This window comes from Podarcis gaigeae, assembly GCF_964106915.1.
Source record: "Podarcis gaigeae genome assembly, chromosome: 14".
Classification (NCBI taxonomy): domain Eukaryota; kingdom Metazoa; phylum Chordata; class Lepidosauria; order Squamata; family Lacertidae; genus Podarcis; species Podarcis gaigeae.
In genome coordinates this window covers 364,365-390,313 of record NC_139690.1, presented here as the reverse complement: position 1 = coordinate 390,313, position 25,949 = coordinate 364,365, and the positions used below count along the sequence as shown (strand labels likewise).

Below are 25,949 nucleotides of genomic sequence, written 5' to 3'. Positions count from 1 at the left end.
GTGCCTTTTGTTTAAGGAAGGGTGAATTGGGTCAGTTTCATGTTAAGGGAACTGAATTTTCCCTCCATCCCTCTGTTCATATTGAGACACATTCTCTTTTGCTTTGGGGTTCATTTTTTTATGCTTTCTGGACTTTTTGTTTCATTTTAACTGAGATGTGGTCATTGTTGCCCAGGCAGCCTCTGCAAACACCCCTCTCTGAGCTCCTGGGAATGGGGGGAGGTTAGAATACAAATGCTGCAAATAGAACGAAAAAATAGAACAAAAAATCAATGAATCATATGAAGGCAAAGGAATGGGGATCATGGTATTAGCATGGGCATAGTGAGGACTTTTGTTAGTGGAGCAGAACTGACATGATTGGTCAGTTAAGTATTTCTATTGTTTTATTTGATAGGGAGCAGCTGCCCTCTGTCCCCCCCCCCCTTAGCTATGCCCATGGGTCTTATGAAACGAAATGTGGTATTTGGGGGTTGTGGCTCTCTCTCTCTCCCCCCCCCCCCCCCGTGGCTGGTAACTTGCAAGGAAGGAGGACTTGTATTAGCAGTACACAAAGAGAGAGAGAGAGAGAGAGAGAGAGAGAGAGAGAGGGAGGGAGGGAGGGAGGGAGGGAGGGAGAGTATTCTGCCAGAACCATGGTAATATGGAAATAAACAAGTCTGGTTCCACACTTGCATCAGCATCACCTGGGCAACCTGGGAGCGAATTGCAACATGAGCATTGTTTATGTTCCAAAAAGGAGGGGGTAGAGGAGGAATTGGAAAGCTGAGTAACATCCCCACTCCTTATTTGAAATCTACATCCAGATTTCCATTCCATCCAGAGAAGCAGCATCAGCGGTATGGGTGAATGACACAACCAATTACTACTTTGATTGGTAACTGAAATCCTAAGACCTTTGTTTGCTGTGTATTAGCATGATTAGGGTTAGGAAGCAAAGGCCAGTTGCCACCTCTCTTAGAAATGTGGCATTGCAGCCCCTCCAAAGAATTAGAAAGACACAGAAGAAATTGTTTGTATTCTCCAGATGCTGCCCCACAGACCATGCCACTAACAAGGAGATGACAAAAGGCATTGTTTTTGTGCCATGTATTTAAGTTTTATTCCCCACCCCCTCCAAAGTGCTCAGGGTGAGGGATCAGGCCTGGTCTCATGCTCTGGAGGTGGTGCTCCCTTCATTCTGCTCCTCTATCCTGAAGGGCTCTCTGATTGGGGTGGACACAGTTGTGGTTTTCCAGGGAGGAAAGGTCAGACTTATGCTTGGAATGTCTGGAATCAGTATTTTGGTACCTGGAAAAGGGCAGGCAGCAGCTTACATGCCAAATATAAGCAGGATATAAATGTAAGAAAACAACTAGCTAAATAAATACTCCCCCTTCAATGCCATCTAGGTCTTCAGCTGGTGGGTCAGGACTTCCACCAATACTTCCACCATGCAAATATATGGTCAATGATGAAGAAATGGGTCCCCAAATGCATGTTACTGAAAAGGTTGGAGATCCCTATCTAGCCTTTCGTCCATCATAGAATCACAGAACTGTAGAGTTGGGAAGGCCCATGAGTGCCATCTAGTCTAACCCCCTGCCATGCAGGAATCTTTTACCCAACATGGTGCTCGAACCCATGACCCCGAGATTAAGAGTCCCATGCTGCACCAACTGAGTTATCCTAGGTTCAACAAGTCTTGTGGCAGCAAATTCCACACATTAATGGTGAGTGTGCTTTGCTGCCAACAAATAAGAACGTAAGAACATAAGAATCTGTTGGATCTGGCCAAAGGGCATCTAGTTCAGCATTCTGTTCTCACAGTGACCAACCAGATGCCTGTGGGAAACCTGCAAGCAGGATCCAAGCACTCTCCTCCCATGTTTCCAGCAACTGGTATTCAGAAGCAGGACATAGTCATCCTGACTAGTTGTCATTGATAGCTTTATCCTCCTCTGTGAATTTATCCAGTCCTCTTTAAAAGCCATCCATGTTGGTGGTCAGCACTGCCTCCTGTGGGAGGGAGTTCCATAGTTAAACTAAGCGCTGTTTATTGGGGCTTTGCTTAATGCTATCAACACACATGAAACTATTTCCCCAACTCCTGCCTGCTGGTTCCCCTTGCATGTTTCTTTTGGTGTGTTTTCTACATGGCTATTTTGCTATTAATCATCTCTATTGTTTTCCTTCTGCTGTTTGGGATCGTGCTACTGTTGCTTGAGCTGCTTGTATTTTATGGTTGCATATTTTATGGTTGCAATTTCATTCCATGTTGTTCATTTTAAATTGTTCTGGGCTGCCTTGGGGACCTTGTTGTTGAAAGGCAGGCTGGGGGGGATAACCTTTTTTTTTAGAGTAAAATCAGGGGTGGATAACCTTTGTTTTTTTTTTAGTGCAAGGGCCATATTTGATAACCATCTGAGGGCCATGTATCAGTGTTGAATGGGGTTAGAGACAAAAAGTGGGTGGATCAACCCAAGATGGCGTCGTTGGTGGTAGCTCTATTTTGTGCTCCGCGTTGATAATATAGATTTATCAGTATTTTCTAGCACTTTTAAAGTTTTTTTTTTAAACTGAGCTTAGTAGTTTTAAACTATTATCTTTTTTTATTAACTGCCAAAGGCCTATTTTTATCCAAAAGAGGTTCGGCAAGCCGCCCTATCTTCACGGAGCTGGTAATTAGCAGACGGGGGAGTCAGCTACTCCCCTGGAAGGACGCCGAGCTTTTTATCCATAAAAAAAAACAAAAAGGAAGGAACTGAAGCAGCTACAACTCCAAGAAACACAAGGCAAGTTCAACTCGATAATTATTCCAAGGGACTTTTGTTTTTGTTATACTGCCTAGATACTTTACCGGTTACACCGTGAGGCTGCTGAATGAGGGAGAAAGACCTAGTTGAATTTTAAAAGAAACAAGTTATAGTATGAAAGCCTAGGGCCAGTAATATTTTCCAACATTTTAAATGATTGATACCTCACAAGCCCCGATGTAAATTGCTGGAGAAACTAACAAGTTGAAGAGATTGGAGAGGTCTAGAGGCAACTTCCACAAATCGGCATTTCTGCTATTGATTACTCCAGCTTAGAACAAAAGATAAGTCGCCGTTAAGCAAGCACCCCCTACCATATATCCATATATACCTACATACCCACTATGGTCCTCACCAGGAAAAAATACAAGGACCAAGGAATCTTGCCTAATTCACCACAGAGCCCGATGGAGCGCCGAAGGAGACAAAGTAAAATTACCAGCTACTTTCCTCAAAAAGACTCGAGTAAGAGAACTCAGAATGAGAGTATTCTAGAGGTAGCTATGCCTTTGCCACTCACAGTGTTGGATTGGTCAACACAGCTAAAGGACTTGCAAACAAACAACAAGAGGACAAACCATCCAACAAATTTGGCCCAAGAACTTGCCATAGCAGAGAATGCTACAAAGGCTAATACAGCCAACACACCTGATGCTAATCCTCATTTGTCACCGCTGGAACCTGGAAGCAACCTTTCAACCCACTGGTTGAAAGCCAATGACAGCGGAACAGAAATGCGGGGTGATTATCTTCAGGAGCAGATATACCAGATTTCTACGGATCTCCTTAACGTCAAAAATTTCTTATCGATAACAAACGGGCTTCTCCTGACCCTAGTGGATAATTTCAAACAACATGTGAGCGCTTCAGTCCAGAATACAAATCCCCTAGCCAGCCCGGATCTACCACTCCCCAGCAAACCCCGGAGGAAAAAAGCCGAGCCTAAGATGAAGAAAAGCAAAAATATGAAAAACCTAAGGCGGCTTAAGACAACTCACCGTACCTGTAAAAAATATTGGCAGAAGCTCTTTAACCTTCTTCCATCCCTTTCTACAAATGGAACAAACAAATCCAACTCGAGTGCCATCAAAGAGACACGTAAAGTAGATACACTCACAAAAGAATCTAAACCAAGCTTTGAAGAACCAACACCGAGCTGGGACAAAGGAACTAATCCATCTACAGTTATACCGCCCCAGAGTCCTCTTATGGCCAGCACAGAATCTGTAGACAGAGGTGAGCTGGCGACCCAAGCTATTGAGGGGAACCACTCCTCTCAAGCTCGACAGATGTTGTGTCCCAAAAGAGAATGGAGTTTAGTCCTAATCCCACAAAAGCTTGTCTTTGCTAATTACCCTAAACCGCCTAGATTTTATGCAGGGTCGGACCGTATAGACCACTTTTTGTCCATCATAAGTGGCATTTTACCGGGGGTAGTAAAAGCAATTGACATAGCCGCTATAGAGTATCTACATCAAGATGATTGCTCGGTACGAGCACTGATTACTTTTTTAGATCATAGTCTGGCCAGCTTTATTTTTAGAGCTAAAAACCTATTCAAAAAAGAAAGAATAGTCCTATTAAGAATATTTGAAAATAGAGCACCTTTAACCTCTCTGATGGGGCCCAAGGGCATAGGAATGGAAGTTCACAAAAGGGAAAAAAACAACCACCAAAACCATCAAAATAGAAAGCATAGTTTCCAGCAGGATCATCTCCATCAAACAGTGCCAAATGAAAAAAAGGAAGCTCCACATCCAACTGGCGTCTGGCCTCTCAACGTGTGATAGTGAGGACTCCGTTTTGGAGGAAGAACTCTCACTGATAAAGCGATTCTGGTCACTGCACTCTCCAGCTCAAACTGAGATCCTGAAAAGACTTGATTTACTTCGAAGCAGACTAGAAAAAAAGGATGACCAAGGTGAGACAATGAAGGACCCTTATGTGCAGCCCATATCTCCCAAATGTCTAGTGGTTAGGAGGACGGTGGGAGGCACCTTTAAATGTGTAGACGTGGAATTACAATCAGAGCCCCCTGTGATGTACAATAAAGTAAGACCAAATCAAGGTGTGAAATCTCAAAGCGCCTGGCACACCTATCTTAAATTGTCTCCGAATGAATTAGCTTCCCCCCCAACTCCAAAATCTAGCCCCAAATCACCAAGAAGAGAGGATCATTACACTCTCTCCAAGCAGTCATCCTCGAAAAGAGCCAATGGGTGTGTTTTTTTAGACACCAAAGAATTGCTGGACGTGGTGGTGACATAGATCCAGCTCCCCGAAGGGCCCGGGGCCTAAAAGTGCTGTCTTGGAATATCGCGGGTTGGCACGCCAAGAAAAACAACCAACAATTTTTGTGCTACCTTAAGCAATTTGACATCATCTTCTTTCAGGAGACATGGCAGAATGACCCTATATTTCTCAATGGGTATAACTGCCACTACCTGCCTGCCTCTCCATCTTTAAGGGGCGGCAGATCTAGTGGTGGCCTAGCTTGCTTCATTTCCACGGAGCTGGCGCATTCTCTAACAGCCCTACCCAGCTGCAATTCTCTAGCAACAGCCGCTCTACTTAGCTTCAAGAGAACTACTCTTTTGCTGGTCAATGTCTATATTCCCCCAGGCCAAAAAAACCCCGCGGTCAAGGCTATTTGGGCTGAGCTAGAGGCGTTTTTAGAGCCTTTCGAATCTACTTACCCGTCTGCCCTGACTATTGTGTGTGGAGACTTTAACGCTAGTATAGGAACAGATGACAACAGTCTATACACTCACTTCAACCTATTTATGGACCCTGAAGAACAGACGGATATTGGTGCGACACGACTGTCCAAAGATAGAAGAAGTAATTTTTCAGGTCTCTGCTTAGTGCAGGCTGCCAGACGGAGGGAACTGCTGATATTAAACGGCAACATAGAGGGGGATCGCCCCGGGGAATATACCCATTTTTCCAAGGCTGGGGGAAGCGTTATAGATTATATTCTAATCTCAAGATTTGCTCACAGCTCTGTAAGGAAGTTCCAAGTGGGCCACAATACTCTGAGTGATCACCTACCTCTAATTTTAGAGCTTGCAGGTCGGCCTTTTGACTATTCTATTGCCGAGCCACAATATATACCTTCTGTAAATTTGGGTATACCTGCTCCCAAAAGACTCAAATGGTCCCCAATACTGAATGAAAATCTAACCCTCCTTCTTCAGTCAGCGGAGTTAAAGCTTATTCGCTCCGCTATTGTGTCAGGCAATTCAGTAGATGCGATTATGGAACGCTTTAAATTACTTTTGGAAAGATTGAAATCCCATTTAACAACAGTGATACATAGCGCCGCTACAAAGAGGGCAAAGGACGGAGCTAGCTGGTTTGACCTGGAGTGCAGGCAAACAAGGAGACAAATGAGAACAGCCTACCAGAGATATAGGAAATCAGGGACTGCCCTCCTACTTAATGTTTATATTTATCTGAGAAGGTCTTACAAACAATTACTAAGGAGAAAGAAACTGGAAGCTGAAAGAGCCGCATGGCACAGTCTGGTTAAGGCATCGCACGAGAAAGATACTACTTGCTTTTGGCGAACCATATCTGGTCTACTGGACCAGGAGCGTACTAATTCCATCTGTACAGTGGAACCAATGGAGTGGTTGCGCCATTTTCAATCTTTGTTCTATGACCAGGAAGCCCAACACTACAAATTATGTATTCAATTGGAGGACCTACCTCATTGGCCACCAGTAACTGTAAAGGAAGTTGAGAACTTAATCGCACAATTAAAGAACAACAAGGCCCCAGGGAATGACTACATCCCTGCCGAACTTCTGAAGTCCAACATTGGCTGGTGGGCCCCCCTGCTGGCGTCTTTATTTTCTTGGATCGACTCCACGGGTTTACTCCCAGATGGTTGGACTGAGGCAATAGTTATTCCAATCTATAAAAAAGGACCTATGCCAGACCCGGCGAGTTATAGACCAATCAGTCTTCTGCCTATACCCAGCAAACTATATGCCAAACATCTTTATATTAAGCTAACTAGCTGGCTCGAAACTGAAGCTATTCTAGCGGAAGAGCAAGCGGGTTTCAGGCAAGGCAGGTCCACCATAGACCATTGCTTCACCCTAGCCTATTTAATTGACAAATATGCCAAAAAATCCCGTGGGGTGCTATATGCAGCCTTTATCGATCTAAAGGCTGCTTTCGATTCAATTCCACGTGCAAGACTCTGGGATAAATTGAGCACATCAAGTATAGACAAAAGACTATTATTTCTGATCAGCTGTTTATATAAAGACACGGTGCTGCATGTAAGAACTTCGTCAAATGGCCATCTTATAGGACCAGTTCCTGTCTGCAAGGGGGTCAAGCAAGGTTGCATCTTGGCCCCAGTTTTATTCAACTTTTACATCAATGATATGGTTAATTGTTTGTCATCTCTGGACTTCCACGCCCCCAAACTGGCTGACAAATCAATATCAGTACTTTTGTATGCTGATGATGCGATACTCCTATCTCGAACAAGAATAGGCTTAAATAGGCTCATAGGTGAATTTTCAGCATACTGCAGGAGAGAGCAACTGGTAATAAACTATCAGAAAACCAAAATTATGGTTTTTGCAAGGAAACACAGACAGTACAGCTGGAGGATGGATAACCAGACAATTGAACAGGTTAAAGCCTTCAAATATCTGGGTATCGTTTTCCAGTCGACCGGGTCCTGGGATGTCCATCAAAAATGTGCCAAAGAAAAAGCAGCTCAAAGTATTAAGATGCTGTCTCGCTTCTTTTATACGAAGGGGGGCAGATACATCCCAGCAGCCTTTGAAGTCTTTCAAGCCAAACCTCTGGCGCAGTTACTGTATGGGGCACAAATCTGGACGGGGAACCACTGCTCCAGTCTTGAAACTGTTCAGTCTAAATTCCTAAGGCAGATATTCGGCGTCCCCTCCTGTGTTCCAAACGCAGCATTACGACTCGAGGCCTGCCTTCCATCTGTAGAAACTCAGACCTGGCAAAGAACATTCAACTACTGGCTTCGTCTTAATCTAAATCCACCTGGTCTACTGCCTCTAGTAATGCAAGACCCCCACAAAAGCAAGTGGTTCAAAACTGTGCATCAAAAACTTCTTACATGCGGTCTGCATTCACAGTCCCTACTATCAATGGGCCTCATTAAAGCAAAGAGTCTAATAGGCCAGCGCCTGAAAGACATTGAACGGCAAAACAACCTGACTATCTTAAAGAAACTGTGCCCATGGTATACCTACTTTCCCCCTTCTCATTTTGACTCTCCAGCTTCATATTTGTTTAAATTAACCATCCCAAAATACAGACGTGCCTTTACATTGGCTAGATGGGATGTTCTCCCTTCTGCCGTACTCGAAGGTCGCTACCAAAAGACTCCATTTGAAAAACGACTCTGCCCATGTGGAGATGGTAACACGGAAACAGTGTCCCACGTCTTCCTATCCTGCCCCCTTTACAAAGACCTAAGGAATGAGATTATTACTCCACTCATTCTCTCCAACCCCGGCCGTTCACCAGACATCACACTGTATTTCCTCTTATCTGATACGGATAGTCAGATAACAGAGAAGGTCGCGAGGTACATCGAAAGAGCTATGAAATTGAGGGCCACCATCTGAGTGACAGACTTGTTCATCTGACGGACCTCCTTTTGCTTGCTCTTTTCTCCCTTCTATCCTTATTTCTATTTTTAATTCTTGTATAGCTGTGGCCTGTTGGCTTTGCTAATAAAGTTTTGATTGTACAAAAAGTGGGTGGAGCAACAGGAGGGACTCTTTGTGCATTAGGCTATAATCCAGCTCCACAAACCCCCCAAGTTTCTATACCTACCCCTGCCCCCATCTTCATCCAGGAAAGCAGGAGGCTTTCCAGCCAGGCTAAAGCACTTGAAGAGGGCACAAAGCAGGGGCAGGGAGGCTTGTGACCCGGAGAGAGTGCTAATGGTCAGAGAGAGAGAGAGGTCTGGTTGGTGGCATGTGGCTCCTGGGCTGAGCCTCCCATTCCTGGTTTAAATAAACAAAGGCACCCAGACCTCTGGATTCACCCTCATTCCCTCAGCCCTTGCAGTGCAGGGGCTGCAAAGGGGCTCTTCTCTGTCTGTTGTTGGACTAAAACTCCCATCATCATTAGGCGCGAGTGATCATGCTCTTCTGAACTTTACTATACAGCAGAAAGGAGCAGCCAAGCATACTAGGACTCAATTTATTGACTTTAAGAAAGCCGACTTCATAAAACCTAGGGAAGTGCTGGGTGAGATCCCATGGACAGTAATACTAAAAGGAAAGGGAGTTCATGATGGCTGGGAGTTTGTTAAGAGGGAGATAGTAAAAGCACAACTTCAGGCAATACCAATGAGACGGAAACATGGAAGGTGCCTAAAGAAGCCAGGGTGGCTATCTAAAGAACTTTTAACTGAGTTAAGATTAAAAAAGGATGTGTACAAAAAATGGAAAAGGGGGGAAACCACCAAAGAGGAATTCAAACAAATAGCGAGCACGTGTAGACACAAAGTCAGAAAAGCTAAAGCACAGAATGAACTCAGGCTTGCTAGAGAGGTTAAAAGCAACAAAAAGGGCTTTTATGGGTATGTTCGTAGCAAAAGGAAGAACAAAGAAACAGTGGGGTCACTCAGAGGAGAAGATGGTGAAATGCAAACAGGGGACACAGAAAGGGCTGAACTCCTCAATGCCTTCTTTGCCTCAGTCTTCTCCGATAAAGAAAACAATGCCCGACCTGAAGAATCTGGAGCAAATGATTCAGCAGAGGAAACACAGCCCAGAATAACTAAGGAAAACCTGGCTTGTTTAGATGTATTCAAGTCTCCAGGGCCAGATGAACTGCATCCAAGAGTATTAAAAGAACTGGCAGATGTGATCTCAGAACCACTGGCAGTCATCTTTGAGAATTCCTGAAGAACAGGCGAAGTCCCGGCAGACTGGAGGAGGGCAAATGTTGTCCCCATTTTCGAAAAGGGGAAAAGAGAGGACCCAAATAATTACCGCCAAGTCAGTCCAGGGAAGATTCTGGAGCAGATCATTAAGCAAACAGTCTGTGAGCACCTAGAAAGGAATGCTGTGATCACCAATAGTCAGCATGGATTTCTGAAAAATAAGTCATGTCAGACTAACCTGATCTCGTTTTTTGACAGAATTACAAGCCTGGTAGATGAAGGGAACGCAGTGGATGTAGCCTACCTTGATTTCAGCAAGGCATTTGACAAGGTGCCCCATGATATTCTTGTAAAGAAGCCGGTAAAATGCGGTCTTGACTATGCTACCACTCAGTGAATTTGTAACTGGCTGACTGACCGAACCCAAAATGGGGGTTCATCAATGGTTCCTCTTCATCCTGGAGAAGAGTGACTAGTGGGGTGCCACAGGGTTCTGTCTTGGGCCCGGTCTGAGAGCCAGTGTGGTGTAGTGGTTAAGAGCGGTAGTCTCGTAATCCTGGGTAACCGGGTTCGCGTCTCCGCTCCTCCACATGCAGCTGCTGGGTGACCTTGGGCCAGTCACACTTCTCTGAAGTCTCTCAGCCCCACTCACCTCACAGAGTGTTTGTTGTGGGGGAGGAAGGGAAAGGAGAATGTTAGCTGCTTTGAGACTCCTTAAAGGGAATGAAAGGCGGGATATCAAATCCAAACTCTTCTTCTTCTTCTTCTTCTTCTTCTTCTTTATCAACGACTTGGATGATGGTCTCAAGGGCATCCTGATCAAATTTGCAGATGACACCAAACTGGGAGGGGTGGCTAACACCCCAGAGGACAGGATCACACTTCAAAACAACCTTGACAGATTAGAGAACTGGGCCAAAACAAACAAGATGAATTTTAACAGGAAGAAATGTAAAGTATTGCACTTGGGCAAAAAAAATGAGAGGCACAAATACAAGATGGGTGACACCTGGCTTGAGATCTAGGAATCTTGGTTGACCACAAACTTGACATGAGCCAACAGTGTGACACGGCAGCTAAAAAAGCCAATGCAATTCTGGGCTGCATCAATAGGAGTATAGCATCTAGATCAAGGGAAGTAATAGTGCCACTGTATTCTGCTCTGGTCAGACCTCACCTGGAGTACTGTGTCCAGTTCTGGGCACCACAGTTCAAGAAGGACACTGACAAACTGGAACGCGAGACTTCCGGGTTAGTGCCATCGGCAATGGCGGAATTCCTCTGACTCAGAGGAACCCGCTCCGTGAAAATCGGGTCTTGCCGCCGCGGTGAAGGCGGAGACCCCTTAAAAATCCCAGGCGGAGGAAGCCTGGGAACGTGGGATTCGGCTGACACCAGGAGCGCCTCCCCTACTTGCAGGGAAACCCCTTTTTCGGGGATCCGAAGCGACGTGGGGTGAGCAGCGCGGTGTCTTGAATCGCCCGCTATTTTTAAGGAGTGAAGCCGCACAGCCGTTGCCGGAGAGCGCTGACCTTTTCCTGTGGACAATTGGACTCTAAACAAGTACCCATGAGTAGAACGGAAAATTGGATTAAGATAGACTTTAATTTGGCATTGAAGCGGGAAGGTCTAAACAGGAAGTCCGCCTTCCGCTTTTTGTATATAGACTGAAGCAAAAATTGTGCAAGCCAAAGTCTGGAAAGTTGTATATAAAGACCTAAATTTCCTTCATTTTTAAGCAACCAAACCCCTCTTGGAAGCAGGGGAAAAGAGGGGGAATTTTTATTGTTTAAGCCTGCGGAGAGAGAGTAAAGAAAGATAAATTTCCACCGTCTCAAACCTGGGAACGGGGTGTCAGAGACAGAAACTTTTGGGGAAGCCCATCAACTGTGAATGGAATGTTCTTTGACAGATAGTTAAAGAAGAGAAACAAATTGATTCCAAAGTTACCTTTTGCATTTAAAAGAAACAAAAAATGAAAGTAACTTTCTTTTGCTGGACTTGCCTTCAAAAGATGGATACAAATGGAAATTGTTCCCTCTAGAGGGAGCTTGTTAAATTGTTGCTGGAGTCGATCTGGGGATTTCACAGCTGTGGAGATAAGGATCGTGAGACCAGACTCTGACCTTGAACAAAAATGGATATAGAAGAAGCTTTGGTGCTTGCTTTTTGCAAGACAAACGCTTTGCTGGAGCAGATGCATGAGAAGATAAATTTGATGACTGTGGCAGTTCAAAATTTTGGACAAACAGTGAATACTTATATAGAAACCACTCAGGACCCAACCCAGGAACCTGTTTTGACAGGGCAAGTGCAAATGCAGAAGACAAAGGAGGAGGTTGCTGCTGAACCTCAAGCAACACAAATGGATAGAACCGAGGCCCTGCAGGAGCATAAGCCGCTGTTTTTGAAGATTGAACCTGGAGTGGGCCAGGGGGGGTCTGGAGTTGTGGGGGTCCTTAATTTTGGAGGGACTTTGAAACATGCATTTAAACATTTTCTGGACTACCCGGCTGACTGTGGGGAATGGGACTGTGGGGAATGGGCTGATCTGTTGAGGGGAGATGGAGATATTTTGGGGTTGGAGTTTCCCCGAGACCTACTCCTCAATGAGAAAGGAAAGAAATTAAGAAAGAGACCAACAAAAGACAAGGCAAAGTGCTGGTATAAACAAGAAGAAGAACCGCAAAAGAGACATGGAAAAGACTTAAGAGCCTCGGACATAAGACTACCAGGTTGATGGACTAGATGGAATGGACAGTAAGGTCTGACATAACCCGAGACCAGGAAGAAGAGACGTTGGAAGAAGATTGGAAGAAAGCTTTTAAAAAATTTGGGGGGGAATTAGGGTAAAATTTACTTTGGGAATTAGGAAAAATGGTGGAATGAAATCATTTGGCTTTAGTAGAAATGATTTTAGGAGTTATGTATAAATAAGTATTAAGTTCTAGGATTTTTTTTTTTATTATTATTAATTTTCACCACAAATTAAACAACAAAACAAAACAAACAAAACAACACACATGTAACATAAATAAACACATACCACTTACATTAAAAGACTTCCCTCCATCACGGTTTGAGCTCTATTTTAACCTTATATCTCTGCGGTTTCTTATTACCATCTAAATCAGTACCTCTCAGATTTTATATTGTACCTACTGTAATTTTGATATTTCCTATGTTTTTTTCTATATATGTAAGGAATTTATTCCAATCGTTAATGAATTTAACATTTTTCTGATGCCTGATCTTCTGTGTCATCATTGCTAGCTCCGTGTATTCAAGTAGCTTGGATTGCCATTCTTTGATAGTTGGGATAATAGGGGTTTTCCAGTTTTGCGCTAAGAGTAACCTGGCTGCTGCCGTTGCATATTGGAACATGGTTTGGTCTTCTCGCCTTATCTCCTCCCCAACCATTCCCAGGAGAAAAGCCTCGGGTTTTTTAGGGAAGGTGTATTTCAGGATCTTTTTTAGTTCATCATAGACAAGTCCCCAAAACCTCTTCACTTCTCCACATGTCCACCACATGTGGAAGAAGTCACCCTCTTTTGATTTACACTTCCAGCAAATCTTGTCCCCGGACTTAAACATTTTTTCCAATTTCACAGGGGTTATATACCACCTGTACATCATTTTTTGTAAATTTTCTCGGAGTCCAACACATGCTGTAAATTTCATGTCCTTGTTCCAAAGTTTCTCCCATCTTTCAAATTCTAAGTTATATCCAAGGTCCATGGCCCACTTGGTCATAACTTCCTTCACTTCTTCGTCCTTGGTGTCCCAATCCAGTAGTAATTTATACATTTTAGATAGGAGTTTTGATTCCCCTTCTATTATTTCCGCCTGATATCTGGACTTTCTCTCGCTCATCCCTATTTTTTTATGCTCAGTCCATACCGCATTAATCTGATAGTATTGCAGCCAGGTCGTTAATTTGTTTTTTATTTCCTCATAGGGTTTGAGTCTCCACCCTTTATCTGATCTTATCAATATTTCCTCATAAGTCCATCTTTGCCCTTCCATGTTGGTTTTCTTAGTTGTAATAATATCAATTGGCGATAGCCACCATGGGGTGTCTTTTTCCAAAAGTCTCTTATTTCTATGCCATACCTCGAATAGCGCTCCCCTAAAGACATGGTTGGTAAATCCTTTATGTGCCCTTTCCTTACCCTGCCACAGGTACACGTGCCAGCCAAATCTAGCATCGAATCCCTCCAGATCCAACAGGTCAGTATTTTTCAACACAATCCACTCCCTAATCCAACACAAACATGCGGCCTCATAGTACAATTTCAGGTTTGGAACTGCGAACCCTCCTCTATCTTTTCGGTCTGTAAGCAATTTGAATTTAATTCTTGCTCTTTTTCCCTGCCAAATAAATCTGGACAGGGTTTTCTGCCAGTCCTTAAACAACAAGAACAGCAGCCTTGGAAGGATGCTCATCTTGATTACTGCCATCCTCCCTGACCATGAGAGCTTTAACCGGCTCCAGATCTCCAAATCCTTTTTTATTTCCTTCCAGGTCTTTATATAATTATCTTCCACTAAATTTATATTTTTCGTGGTAATCCAAATACCTAAATACTTCACCTTTTTCACTACTTTAATTCCTCTTTTTTGCTCAATCTGGTTTCTTTGATCTTCCGATATATTTTTTGTTAACATCTTGGTTTTAGCTTTATTCAGTTTAAAGCCAGCCAGCTTCCCAAATTCTTCCAGCAACTCCATAAGTTTATCCAAATGCTCTACTGGGTCTCTTAATGTTACTACCAAATCATCTGCGTAGGCTTTTAGTTTGTATTCTTTCTCTCCAATACTAATTCCTTTTATTTCCGGGGTTTCCCTTATATTATTTGTGATTGTTTCTAACATCATAATAAACAAGAGGGGAGACAGGGGGCAACCCTGTCTTGTGCCCTTCGTGATCTCAAACGAGTTAGTTAAGTTGTTATTAATAATCATCTTGGCTTTCTGTCCCGAGTAAATTGCCCTTATGCCTTCCATAAATGGCCCCTCCATTCCGACTCCCTGCATGCACTTTAGTAGGAAACCCCAAGATACATTGTCAAATGCCTTTTCGGCATCAATAAAAATTAAGGCTGCAGGGGTATCACTCTTAAATTCCAAGTACTCGATGACGTTCACTATATGTCTTACATTATCATTTAGATATCTATTTGGTAGAAATCCAGCTTGGTCTTTATGGATAGCTTTTGATAGATATTTTTTGAGCCTGCTGGCCATTATTTCCGCAAAGATCTTATAGTCATTATTGAGTAGTGAAATCGGTCTATAATTTCTAATATCTAATTTATCCGACTCTGGTTTGGGGATTAGCGTTATATAGGCTTCCTTCCAAGAGTTGGGTATCCCTCCTCCTTGTACGGTATTGTTCATTACATCACGGAGGACCGGAGCCAGATGTTCTTCTAAAACTTTATAGTATTTTTGTGACAGGCCGTCCGGTCCTGGTGCTTTCCCTGGCTTCATTTTTTTAATTGCTTCCTTAACCTCGTCTATTGTTATTGATTTATTTAAATATGTTTTTTCGTCGTCCGTCAGTTGCTCCTTCTTATTCCTTCCCAAATACTTTTCTATTTCTACAGCGTCTTCCTCTTCCTTTTTGTAAAGATTTTCATAAAATTGTAAGAATTTTTCCTCTATTTTACCGGGGTCTTCTATTATTTCCTCTTCTATTTTGATTTTGTTAATTATATTCTGGTTTTTCCTTTTTCTTAATTGCCATGCCAGTAAACGCCCCGTTTTATTAGCAGATTCAAAATACTTTTGCTTCATTGACTTAATTCTCCATTCTACTTCTTGGTTTATTAATGTCGAATATTCTATCTGTAACACTTTAACAATTTGTTTGGTCTTCTCATCCCTTGGATCTGCTGTTAGTTTCTCCTCACAGTCTCTTAATTGTTTAAGTATTTCGTCTTTCTTTGATTCTCTTGGTTTTTTCCTATATTTATTCTGTTGGATTAAAAATCCTCTTAGTACCGCCTTGCTCGCATCCCAAACTATATCAATTTTTGTTTCTTTATTCAAGTTTGTGTCGAAATATTCTTTCAGGGTGTTTTTTGCCTTTTCTATTATTTCATCAATTTCGAATAGATATTCATTCATTCTCCATCTATATGGGCCTATTGTTTTACCTTTTATTTCCAATACAATTGGGTTGTGGTCCGAGAGGGTTCTGGGTTGGATTTCACATTTCATTGTTCTTATCGATAGTTCTCTTGAAATCCATATCTGATCAATTCTACCCCAGCTTTGATGAGGTTCTGAGAAGTGCGTGAATTGTTTCATTCTTGGGTTTTTATATCTCCAAATATCTATTAAGTCTAAATTCACTTTAAGATTGTCGAAAGATTTTGGGAGTTTCCCTTGGTTCCCTTTCCTCTTTTTCTCATTTCTATCCAACTCTGGTACGGGGACTCCATTCAAGTCTCCAAGCAGAATTAATTTGTGATTTTCTAGTTCTAGTAGCACTTGTTCCAGTTTTTGGAAAAATTCCGCTTTGTTTGTGTTGGGTGCATACACAGTCACTACGTTAAATTTTTCCCCTTGGTAGTTAATTTGGACCCCCAGAATCCTTCCTTCCGTATCCTTACATATTATTTTGGGCTCCCATTTCTCTTTCACATAAATCACCAGCCCTCTTTTTTTATTTACATCCGAATTGATAAATTCTACTCCTAACCTTTAGTTTATCAATATATGTTTGTGTTTTTTAGCTACATGTGTCTCTTGCCAGCAAATCACATCATAATTTTTATTCCTCACAACTTTCTCTATTTTATTCCTTTTTGATTTTTCATTCAAACCGTTTACATTCCAAGTTATAACATTTAATGACATCGTTAACACAAAGTTCTGTTTAATCCGTTAAAATTTCCAAGTTTATGTCTCTAGATTCCCGTTCCCCGAATAGTTTTCCTCTTCCTCCTCCTCACTCCCCGCCACTCCCTCCTCCTTTCCTGTTTCCTCTTCCTCCGCCTCCCCCGCTTTGTTTCCCTCCTGTCTCTCATGTTTTTCCTTCCTCTCTCTCTTTCTCTTTTTTATTTCCTCCTTTGCTCCCTCTCTATCTCTTGTCCTATCCTCTACCTTGCCAAGTTCTTTCTCATACCTTCTCAGAAATTTTTCCACCTCATTGGTGTCTGTCAGTTTAAATCTTTTGTCTTTAAAGAAGAAGGCAATCCCTTCCGGGAATTCCCATCTATATTGTATGTTATTTCTCCTCAGAACCCCGGTAATCTGTCTGTATCCTTCCCTTTTACGTAAAAGCCTGACTGGTATTTCTTTGAGTACAATAATTGGTCTGTCATCAATTATCAGTTTTTTGTGATAGCTAGTTTTTAATATTAGGTTCTTCATCTCAATTGAGTTTAGAATTACCAAACAGTCCCCAAGGGGTTTTTTTGACCTGTGTTGCTGGGATCTTTTTTTTATTCTGAAAGCATTCTCCAATGTACTCGCCACTTCTTCCTCTTCCAATTCTAGCCATTTAGCTATTTCCTTAATCATCTTTTCTTTTATATTCTCTTTAGTTTCTTCCCCTATTCCTCTAAATTTAAGATGAAGTTGTTTCTGTCGCATTTCTGTCATCGCTAAGTTATCCCATATTTGTTCCTGTGTTTTGTTCATTTCTCTCATTTCTTCCTTTACCCTTTCTGTTTCTTTTTTCTGTTCTCTCATCTCTTTTTGAATTTTTTTGTTAGTTTCCTCACATATCTTTGATTTAATAGATAGGTCTTGAATTTTAGCAGAGAGTTCTCCTACCGCTCCCTCTATCTTCCTATCTATTAATTCCTGTATTTCTTCCATTTTCTTTTCCATATGGTTTTCATTTTGCTTAAACTCTTCCTTAATTTTCAACCACAGAATATCTAGATCTTTGATCTCTTCTTGTCGGGATGGCTTTCTTTCACTTGGGGTCCCCCCCCCCGTTTTTTTCCCATCTTTTCCCCACATTGTGTCCCAGTTTTCCCGTATTCCCTTTTGTACAAGATCTCTCCCTTAAAGGGCTCACAATCTTTTCTCCCAAGAATGTCTAAAGGGTAGTAAGGGTTATCAAAAATATCTAGAGGACAATAGAAGTTATCAAAAATCAATTCCTTCTCCAGAAACGCTCAGTGGATAGGAGTTTAACCCACTGTTAGGCACATTTAAATACATAGAGATACAGCCCCTTGAACAGGGGGTTTACAGCTTTAACATTTACAATTTGTTATACAAAGAAAAGAAAGGGGGGGGAAAAGAGGAGTGTTACCTGAGTTATTTCAAACAGATTATATTAGCCTGACCGAATTTAATCTCAGTCTCAGCCTTTTCAGTGTCTCTAATGTCTTCAAAATCTTCAAAGTACTTCGGCCACTTGGCGGCCTAATCCAACTTTAGTAGAGGTAGGTGTGGTTTAAACATAGAGTTTGAAGTTGTTACAGATATCAGTTAAATAAATAACCAAATTTGTTATGTATTAAAGTTCCACTCTGTGAGGCACAGCACCTTCTGTGCCCTAGTATACTAGTATTAAGTTCTAGGATTTAAGGTATTTTATCGTAAGATAAGGTTAAAATAAATTAAGGTAAATTGAATGACAGAATTTTGTGAAAGATGAAAAGGATATGCAGAGTTAATTGATAGGTTAGACTGTTAAAATAAATTATCCAATAAAAATTGAGAAAGATGGAATTTGCTGAAACAAATAACTAAACTAGAATACAAAAAGGGAGGTGTGAGGAGGTCGATGAAACAAGTAAATGAAAGACAAAGAGATGGAATATTAGATGTATGTTTTATTTTATATTTTTTCATTGTTATTGCTGTATTTTTCTTTTTCTTTTTTTCTTTTTTCTGTCTATTTTTTATATATTGTAATGTATATGTTGTTAATTTTTTTGCTGTTTGTTTTCTTTTTCTCTTTTTGTAATCTCTAAATTCTTAATAAATATCATTTTTTTTAAAAAAGGACAAACTGGAACGTGTCCAGAGGAGGGCAACCAAAATGGTCAAAGGCCTGGAAACGATGCCTTATGAGGAACGGCTAAGGGAGATGGGCATGTTTAGCCTGGAGAAGAGGAGGTTAAGGGGTGATATGATAGCCATGTTCAAATATATAAAAGGATGTCACATAGAGGAGGGAGAAAGGTTGTTTTCTGCTGCTCCAGAGAACCGGACACGGAGCAATGGATCCAAACTACAAGAAAGAAGATTCCACCTAAACATAGGAAGAACTTCCTGAAAGTAAGAGCTGTTCGACAGTGGAATTTGCTGCCAAGGAGTGTGGTGGAGTCTCCTTCTTTGGAGGTCTTTAAGCAGAGGCTTGACAACCATATGTCAGGAGTGCTCTGATGGTGTTTCCTGGCCCTTGTGGTCTCTTCCAACTCTATGATTCTATTCTATGATTCTATCCCATGGTGACTGGGGCTGATGGGAGTTGGAGTCCAACAAGCTCTTGGGATGTTGGTTACCCTGGCCTAGGGGCATGCCCTTAAATCACACAAACAAGCAGCAATCTCCATTCTTTTAGCACTTATGGTCCTTATGTGGCCAAAACAGCACCATCTGTGCAAGATGGAGGGCTCAGCAAGCCTGGAGAAAACGGCAAGGTTTGAAGGTAGGATAGGATAGGATCCCTTAGAGGAGAACACTCCCCCCTCCCCAAATAGCCCAATGTGAACTTAGCATACTTAGTGGAAATTGAATACTGTTTGGGGTGGGGTAGAACGGAGTAGCTGGAACCCTGAGCTGCAACACTCCATGGTGCAACATTTTATTGCAGGTTGGACTTGCATTCATTCATTTACTTTCATTCCCCAGAGCACTGGTGACACATACGACTCCCCACTGCAGTGGGCACACTCCAATGCTAACTTCAAGAGCCAAAGGTGCAGCTCAGCCTGTTAGTTGTCTTTCTGGTATCTCTAAGCATCCAGCCAGAGTGCCGGCCATCAAGAAGCAGTATGCGTCCATCAGTGCCAAGTATAAAGGTGAGCTGTGGGAATAGATGGGGCAAGAGAGAGAAGGAGATCAGGAATACAGAGGTACCCATATCTTTGCCAATCTGGATGTGTTCAGCAGCATTGTTGAAAGACCCTCTGGCATCTGGTTAGCCCCTGTGAGAACAGGATGCTGGACTCGGTGGCTGACTGGCTCGATCCTTCAGGGTTCCTTTTTTGTTCTTGTGGAAACCAAAGAAGGAAACTGATCTACGTTTCTCAGTCACCATCAGAACTTTCTTCCAAGAGTACTGCTAGCATGCGAGACAGTGCATATTTCCTTGTTAATAAATAATAATAAATAATAAATTTTATTTATATCTTGCCCTCCCCAGCCGAAGCTGGGCTCAGGGCAGCTAACAACAATAAAATAATACAACATTCTAAAATCATTTCATTATAAAATTAATTCAAATCAAATTTATGGCAACCATTGGGCTAGAGTTCTGTGAAGATTGCCAAAGGAGGGAGTCAGGCTAATAATAATATTTTTCCCCCTTTTGTTTTCCTTTTCCTGTGGCTGGTATGTCACCACTGCTGTTGTCCTACCAGGGTAACGCTTGTTTAAAGGGGATGAAGGAAGGGGGTTGGGAGATTACAGGCAGAGCATAGGGAGTTGAGTAAAATGGGAAATCTTCTCTGGCTTGAATTATAATCCGAGCCACAGAAGAATTCAGGTGCCTTGTAATGCTCACTTCCTATTGCAATGCAAATATCCTGGCCCAAGGCTAGCGAGATTTTACCAGAGGGAGAAGAAAAGTATGTTGTGGGACTTCCATCAGCCCCAGCCAGTCTATTTCAATGGTCAGAGATGATGGGAGTTGCAGTGCAGCAACACCTGGAGAGCTGTAGCTCCACAACCCAATATATTATTCAATATATTATTCAACACAATATATTATTCCATTTTGCCCTTTTACTATTACCCAGTGTGGCAGCTCATAATCTGCAAATGCTAATGGTTCCAGGTTGTCTTCCCATTATTTTATCCCCCTCCCTCCTTGTGGTTCGCTTGCAGGGCCAGGACCTGGGAAGTATGGTAGGCAGCCTCTCACTGGCATTAAGGACCATGACTTCACCAAGTATGCTGAGCCAGCCTACACAATGCGTGTGAAATCCAGTGAAAGATGTAAGATGCTGACAAATTAGATTTTGTGTTATTTGGGTTTTCCCAACAGCATTAACTGACCCACAGGGTGAAGCTGGCTAAACAACTGTTAAATTTGCTGGCAAAACATTTGAACAGAGATTGACAACCTGTGTTTTTGGGACTCTCTAATTATCGGGGCCACAGTTGATGGGACCTGGATGATCCATGATCAAGAGCTGGGTGGCTTTCCAAAGTTTCCATTCCAACTGGATCAATGGCACTGCATGTAGGTGGCTAATGTAGTTGTTTCTTGACTACAACTCCCATCAGCCCCAGTCAGCATGGTCAAGAATGATATGAGTTGTAGTCAGCAAGGGCTGGAGGGTCTTATACTGCTGATTTAGGGCCCTTCATAGTAAAATTATGGCTGCACCAAAATCAGGGTTCTCAGTTGTACAGCTGCGGACCTTAGTGGGAAGAGGATGATCTACACTTAAGCCATGTTGAAGGATAACATGAATGGATGTGCAGGGGGCGGAGCTTAACATATTCATTGCTATCTAGCTAGTGGGTGCCTTTAATTGATATCAGACAGGAAGTCAGTCATTGCAACCAAGTTAAATAGCTCAGAATCCACACCATGCCTCATGCAGACAATTCTTCTTTCCTTTGCAAGTGATCTCAATCACGGAGAGTCCTGGGCCCTGCTACTATGTGGACCCAAGCATTTCCCGTCTAGGGATATGGAGACCAGTTTCATTCCGCATGGTGCAAGAGAGAAAGCGGCCATGTAAGTTGAAAGATGAGAGATACTATGATGGTCAAGATGGGGCTGGAGTGGCATCTGTGCAATTTTGTGATGAAAATGTTTCTTTCTCACCTTGTGCAAAGAAGGCTTGTTGGTCAATCCCTGAACATGCAAGAGAGGGAAAGAAAAAGAATGAGTGTGAGTGAATAAGCAGGTGTCTTATGCATGAAAATGTATGTGTGGGAGCATTATGTGTGGAGCTGTGGTCTTAAACCACTGAGTCTCTTGGGCTTGCCGAGCAGAAGGTTGGTGGTTCGAATCCCTGAGACAGGGTGAGCTCCCGTTGCACTGTTCCAGCTTCTGCCAATCTAGCAGCTTGAAAGCATACTTGTGCAAGTGGATAAAAAGGTACTGTTCCAGTGGGAAGGTAAACGGCGTTTCCATGCACTCTAGCTTCTATCACAGTGTCCCGTTGCACCAGAATGCTGGCCACATGACCCAGAAAGCTGTCTGCTCCTTCAGCCTGAAGCGAGATGAGCGCCACACCGCATAGACGCCTTTGACTGGACTTACAGAGGTCCTTTACCTTACATTTACCTTTTACCTGCATGCATGTGGATTTGTGTATGAATGACAGAGAGCAGGGGTAGACTTTGGTAATATGGTTTTCTAAGTGAGGACAAAATTTGGCACTTCCCCCAATATATTTTATTTCCACAGTAATTCCTTTTGGTACAGTTGCTTTTTAATGGGGTTTCTCAGTAGGTACCCACATGAATATAAATATTAGTTATTATTATTACTACTACTACTATTGCTACTACCAATATTATTACTATTATTATTATTTTATGCCCCCTTATTATTATTATTATTACCACTACTATTGCTACTACCAATATTATTATTATTTTATGCTCCCTTGGCTCAGCCCCCTGAGCAGGGGAACAGCCTGCACTGCCCTAGATCTGGCACTACAGAGACAAGCGTATGAAAAAGAGACAGGTGGCCTCACCCTCTTTTTTTATCAGCCACACTCACTGTTTGTCCCAGCCCCACTGGTTTGCAGGCCCTGGAAGGTTGACTGCATGGGAGTGTTATCCCTAGGCTGTAAAAGTTTATTCACTCTTTGATAAAAAAATTATTTCTGAGTAGGGGGTGACAAGAACCAGACAGAAAAACCAGCTATGTACAGAGACCTTACCTAAGTGGGCTGTTTGATGTGGGAGATTGTCTGGGCTGATATCAAAGTGTAGTTTAAAAGCGTCTGTGACGCCCATCCATCCCTCCATTCATTCTGTGTGTGTGTGTGTGATCCCTATTGCTTTCCAGCTATTGGCCTTGACCGAGTGGGGCTGCTCTGGGTAAAGGGGCATTCAAGGAACTGGGGGAAATATAGTTTTCCTGATTGATGTTCCACCAAGTCAACTGGGTTGAAAAACACTTTTTACCATTAGGGTGTCTAAGTGTCCTACTTTACAGAGGGCAGTCCTCTAGGCAAAGGGTTCTTCCATGTGCTTTATATATTAATAGTAACACCTTGAACCTGGCCTGGTAGCAAATCAGCAGCCAATGCAGATATTTGAGCACAGGTGTTATATGCTGACAAGGTCTCACTCCTGCCAGCAATCATGTTGCAACATTCTGGTCAATCACGCTGGAAGTCTCATCTTCCTGTTGCCAAGGGACCATAAGAAGAAGAAGAAGAAGAGTTTGGATTTGATATCCCGCCTTTCACTCCCCTTCAGGAGTCTCAAAGCGGCTAACATTCTCCTTCCCTTCCTCCCCCACAACAAACACTCTGTGAGGTAAGTGGGGCTGAGAGACTTCAGAGAAGTGTGACTAGCCCAAGGTCACCCAGCAGCTGCATGTGGAGGAGCGGAGACGCGAACCTGGTTTCCCAGATTACAAGACTACCGCTCTTAACCACTACACCACACTGGCTCTCATAAGATGTTGAGCATGTGGCTGATGAACGGACAGAAAGGAGAGCCACCAAAAACAGCATAAGGGAAAACAAGAGGGTTATGTTGCTTTAGAGTCATAATCTAGGAAGTAGTCTGGAGGGTACCTATGGAATTAACACTAAATGACAGTGAATTGCAAGGGAAGATGTCATGGAAGAGATTAATAGCAGTGCACTCTTAACTCCACAGGTGATGCACTTAGTTGGAAAGGCTGCTAGGAGAGGAGATTGGAGGACAATGCCATGATTTTAAAAAGTGAGGGGGATTTTCAATCAAGGCAAGGAGGATACTGCCTCTTCCTCCAACATCCTCAAAGTCACAACAGTTTACAAATGATTCAGCTTAAAAACAAATAGAATTCTCAAATTTAGAGAGAGAGAGAGAGAATATGCAAGGCTTGTCATCTACAAGGAGGAGCAGAGTATTGTAGCAAATACATGGGGAATGCTTTTCCCTTTCGTTTGAGAAACATCAATGGCAGACTAGGATCTACTAATAGATCAATAAGTGGGTTTTTTTTTTACTCCTAACATTAGCACGTAAAACAGCAACTTAAAAAACAAACAAACCCTGCATGGCAGATTGCTCCTTCTCTTTAAGCCTCAATGTTTCTCACCTGTCAGATTTTACATCCATCATTCCTGCCTCCTCCTGTGCTCCTGTAGAATATGATGTACCCACAGGTTTATCCACATGCTCGACAGTGGGGAGCACCAAGTGAGGGGTGTCACCTATCTGCTCTTGGCTTGCAGTTATATCTTGTACGCCTGCCCCAAATGAGTATTACGTGGAGAAGATACACCCACTTGAAGAGTCGAATGCACCAGCGTACACTATGGGACTTCGAACGCACTACTGGGTGAGCAGCCCAAACCCAGCACCCAACCAATACACCCTTCCACAGACACTGGGTCCAAAGCTGCCTGTCAAACCTGCAGCTCCCTGCCTCTCAATGGCATCCAGTGCCTCTGTGTGGGGCTATGCTAAAGACCTGGTGAGAGGGCCTGGCCCGGCAATGTATACCATACCTGAACCAGATGTTTACCTGTGCCACCAGCCATCCTACAGCATCTCCCAAAGGTTTGCTTCCTCCAGCAAGAACTATACACCAGGACCCCCTGACTACAATGCGGAGCTGGTCACCGCCGACAAACCCAGAGCCCCACGGTTCAGTCTTGGGATTCGTCACTCTGAGTATTCTCATGGCACACCTCCAGTTTGTTTACTCAAAGAGTGAGGGAGGACTCACAGGCCACAGAGGTGACTTGCCCCTTTGGGTAGACCCACCTCCAAATAATTCCATTGTGACACAGTCTCAGGAAGCAGGTGTAAATAGCTTGTTTCAGAGGGAGAGATTCTGATGAACTTTGAACACGTTTGGGCTATGCCAGGGTCAGGTAATTGGGGAGGGGGACTAGATAGCTCTTGACTTAGGAAAGCCCTCCTTTGTGAGGCAGGGGGTCTGCCTTGGTTCTTGGCAAAATCCTTTCTCTATTCTTCCTCCTTCCAGTGTGCATTACTAGTGTTTTATTTTTATTTCTAAGGAACTGGCTAGCATAGGGTGAAGTGTTTCTCACCCCGCCACTTAATTCGCTTTCTGTTGCAGAAGATTATTGGGAAGAAGGCTAAGATGCTCTTTTTGCTCATATAAGAAACAGTTTTATAATTTTATAAGTATTACCTTTTTTTTTTTACAAAGCTCCATAAATATTTATTTTTCTTGCTACTATTCTATTTACACTGAGAATGAAATGCAAAATGAGAGCTGTTTTTAATATTGTGTTTTACCAGTGTATATTGAAGAGCCTTCCAAAGAGTGAATTTATGTAACTTGCTTGCATGTTACTTGCTTTGCGTAAGTAAATAAATAAATAAATCCAATTTAGATCGCAGTTTTGGATTTTGTCAGCTTGGGATGACTAATGTACCTTCTAACATGCCTATCATCAAACCACATTCATTATGCTCTCAATTGATAAATGTAGGCTACATTGATTATGTTCATGATCTCTGTGCATCCCTTCCCACTCCATACCCAGGTGATTCAATGTATGAAAGGGAGAGTGAGACTGGGCTGCTTAGGTATCGTTTTCTATCCTAACCTCTTATTTGCTGCATGCAGCACCATTTCTGTTCTGCTACAGTTTGTCTCCTGCCAGCAAGTATGTTATTTGTCTTGTTGTCTGCTGGTGGTGAAATTATGGCACTTCACATCAGTCTTGTACATCAGGTTGTAAAATGCAGGCCACATGAACCTCACACAGAAAACAAATATTTCCCTTTCTGCATTCTATCCAAGAGGTGAAATGCAGTTAACAGTGAAACAATGAAGAACTATACACACACACACACACCCCTTGGGTCTCTAATTCTTATATTAGCACGAGGTGAGCTTCTCTGGGGAAAGCATTCCATATCAGGGACCCACCATAGAAAAGGTC

The 25,949-nt window shown here is 42.6% G+C and overlaps 1 protein-coding gene and 1 long non-coding RNA gene across 3 annotated transcripts; one reads left to right on the top strand and one right to left on the bottom strand.

Annotated features, from left to right (window-relative positions):
• Positions 1 to 584: 584 nt before the first annotated feature.
• Positions 585 to 25,400, top strand: CIMAP1C (ciliary microtubule associated protein 1C). 2 transcript variants are annotated; one of them, XM_083712245.1, is made up of 5 exons: positions 585 to 839; positions 19,525 to 19,694; positions 20,722 to 20,832; positions 21,470 to 21,583; positions 24,261 to 25,400. In XM_083712245.1, the coding sequence occupies exons 1-5, from the start codon at positions 727 to 729 to the stop codon at positions 24,743 to 24,745; spliced, it is 993 nt and encodes a 330-aa protein (XP_083568371.1). In that variant the 5' UTR covers positions 585 to 726; the 3' UTR covers positions 24,746 to 25,400. The 2 variants fall into 2 exon arrangements, with proteins under 2 accessions (XP_083568371.1, XP_083568372.1); XM_083712246.1 differs by having other exon boundaries at positions 585 to 877.
• LOC310831577 lies at positions 19,464 to 22,373 on the bottom strand. Its single transcript, XR_014557911.1, has 2 exons — positions 21,674 to 22,373; positions 19,464 to 19,699 (listed from the first exon to the last, which is right to left on the bottom strand). It is a non-coding gene; the product is annotated as an uncharacterized lncRNA (long non-coding RNA).
• Positions 25,401 to 25,949: the final 549 nt, after the last annotated feature.

Excerpts from the sequence above, each read along its gene's own strand:
- CIMAP1C (XM_083712245.1), top strand. The coding sequence starts at position 727 with ATGTTCCAAAAAGGAGGGGGTAGAGGAGGAATTGGAAAGCTGAGTAAC. Across the intron at positions 840-19,524 it reads CCAGAGAAGCAGCATCAGCG|AGCACTGGTGACACATACGA; the intron begins GTATGGGTGAAT and ends TTCATTCCCCAG. Across the intron at positions 20,833-21,469 it reads TGTGAAATCCAGTGAAAGAT|TGATCTCAATCACGGAGAGT; the intron begins GTAAGATGCTGA and ends TTCCTTTGCAAG.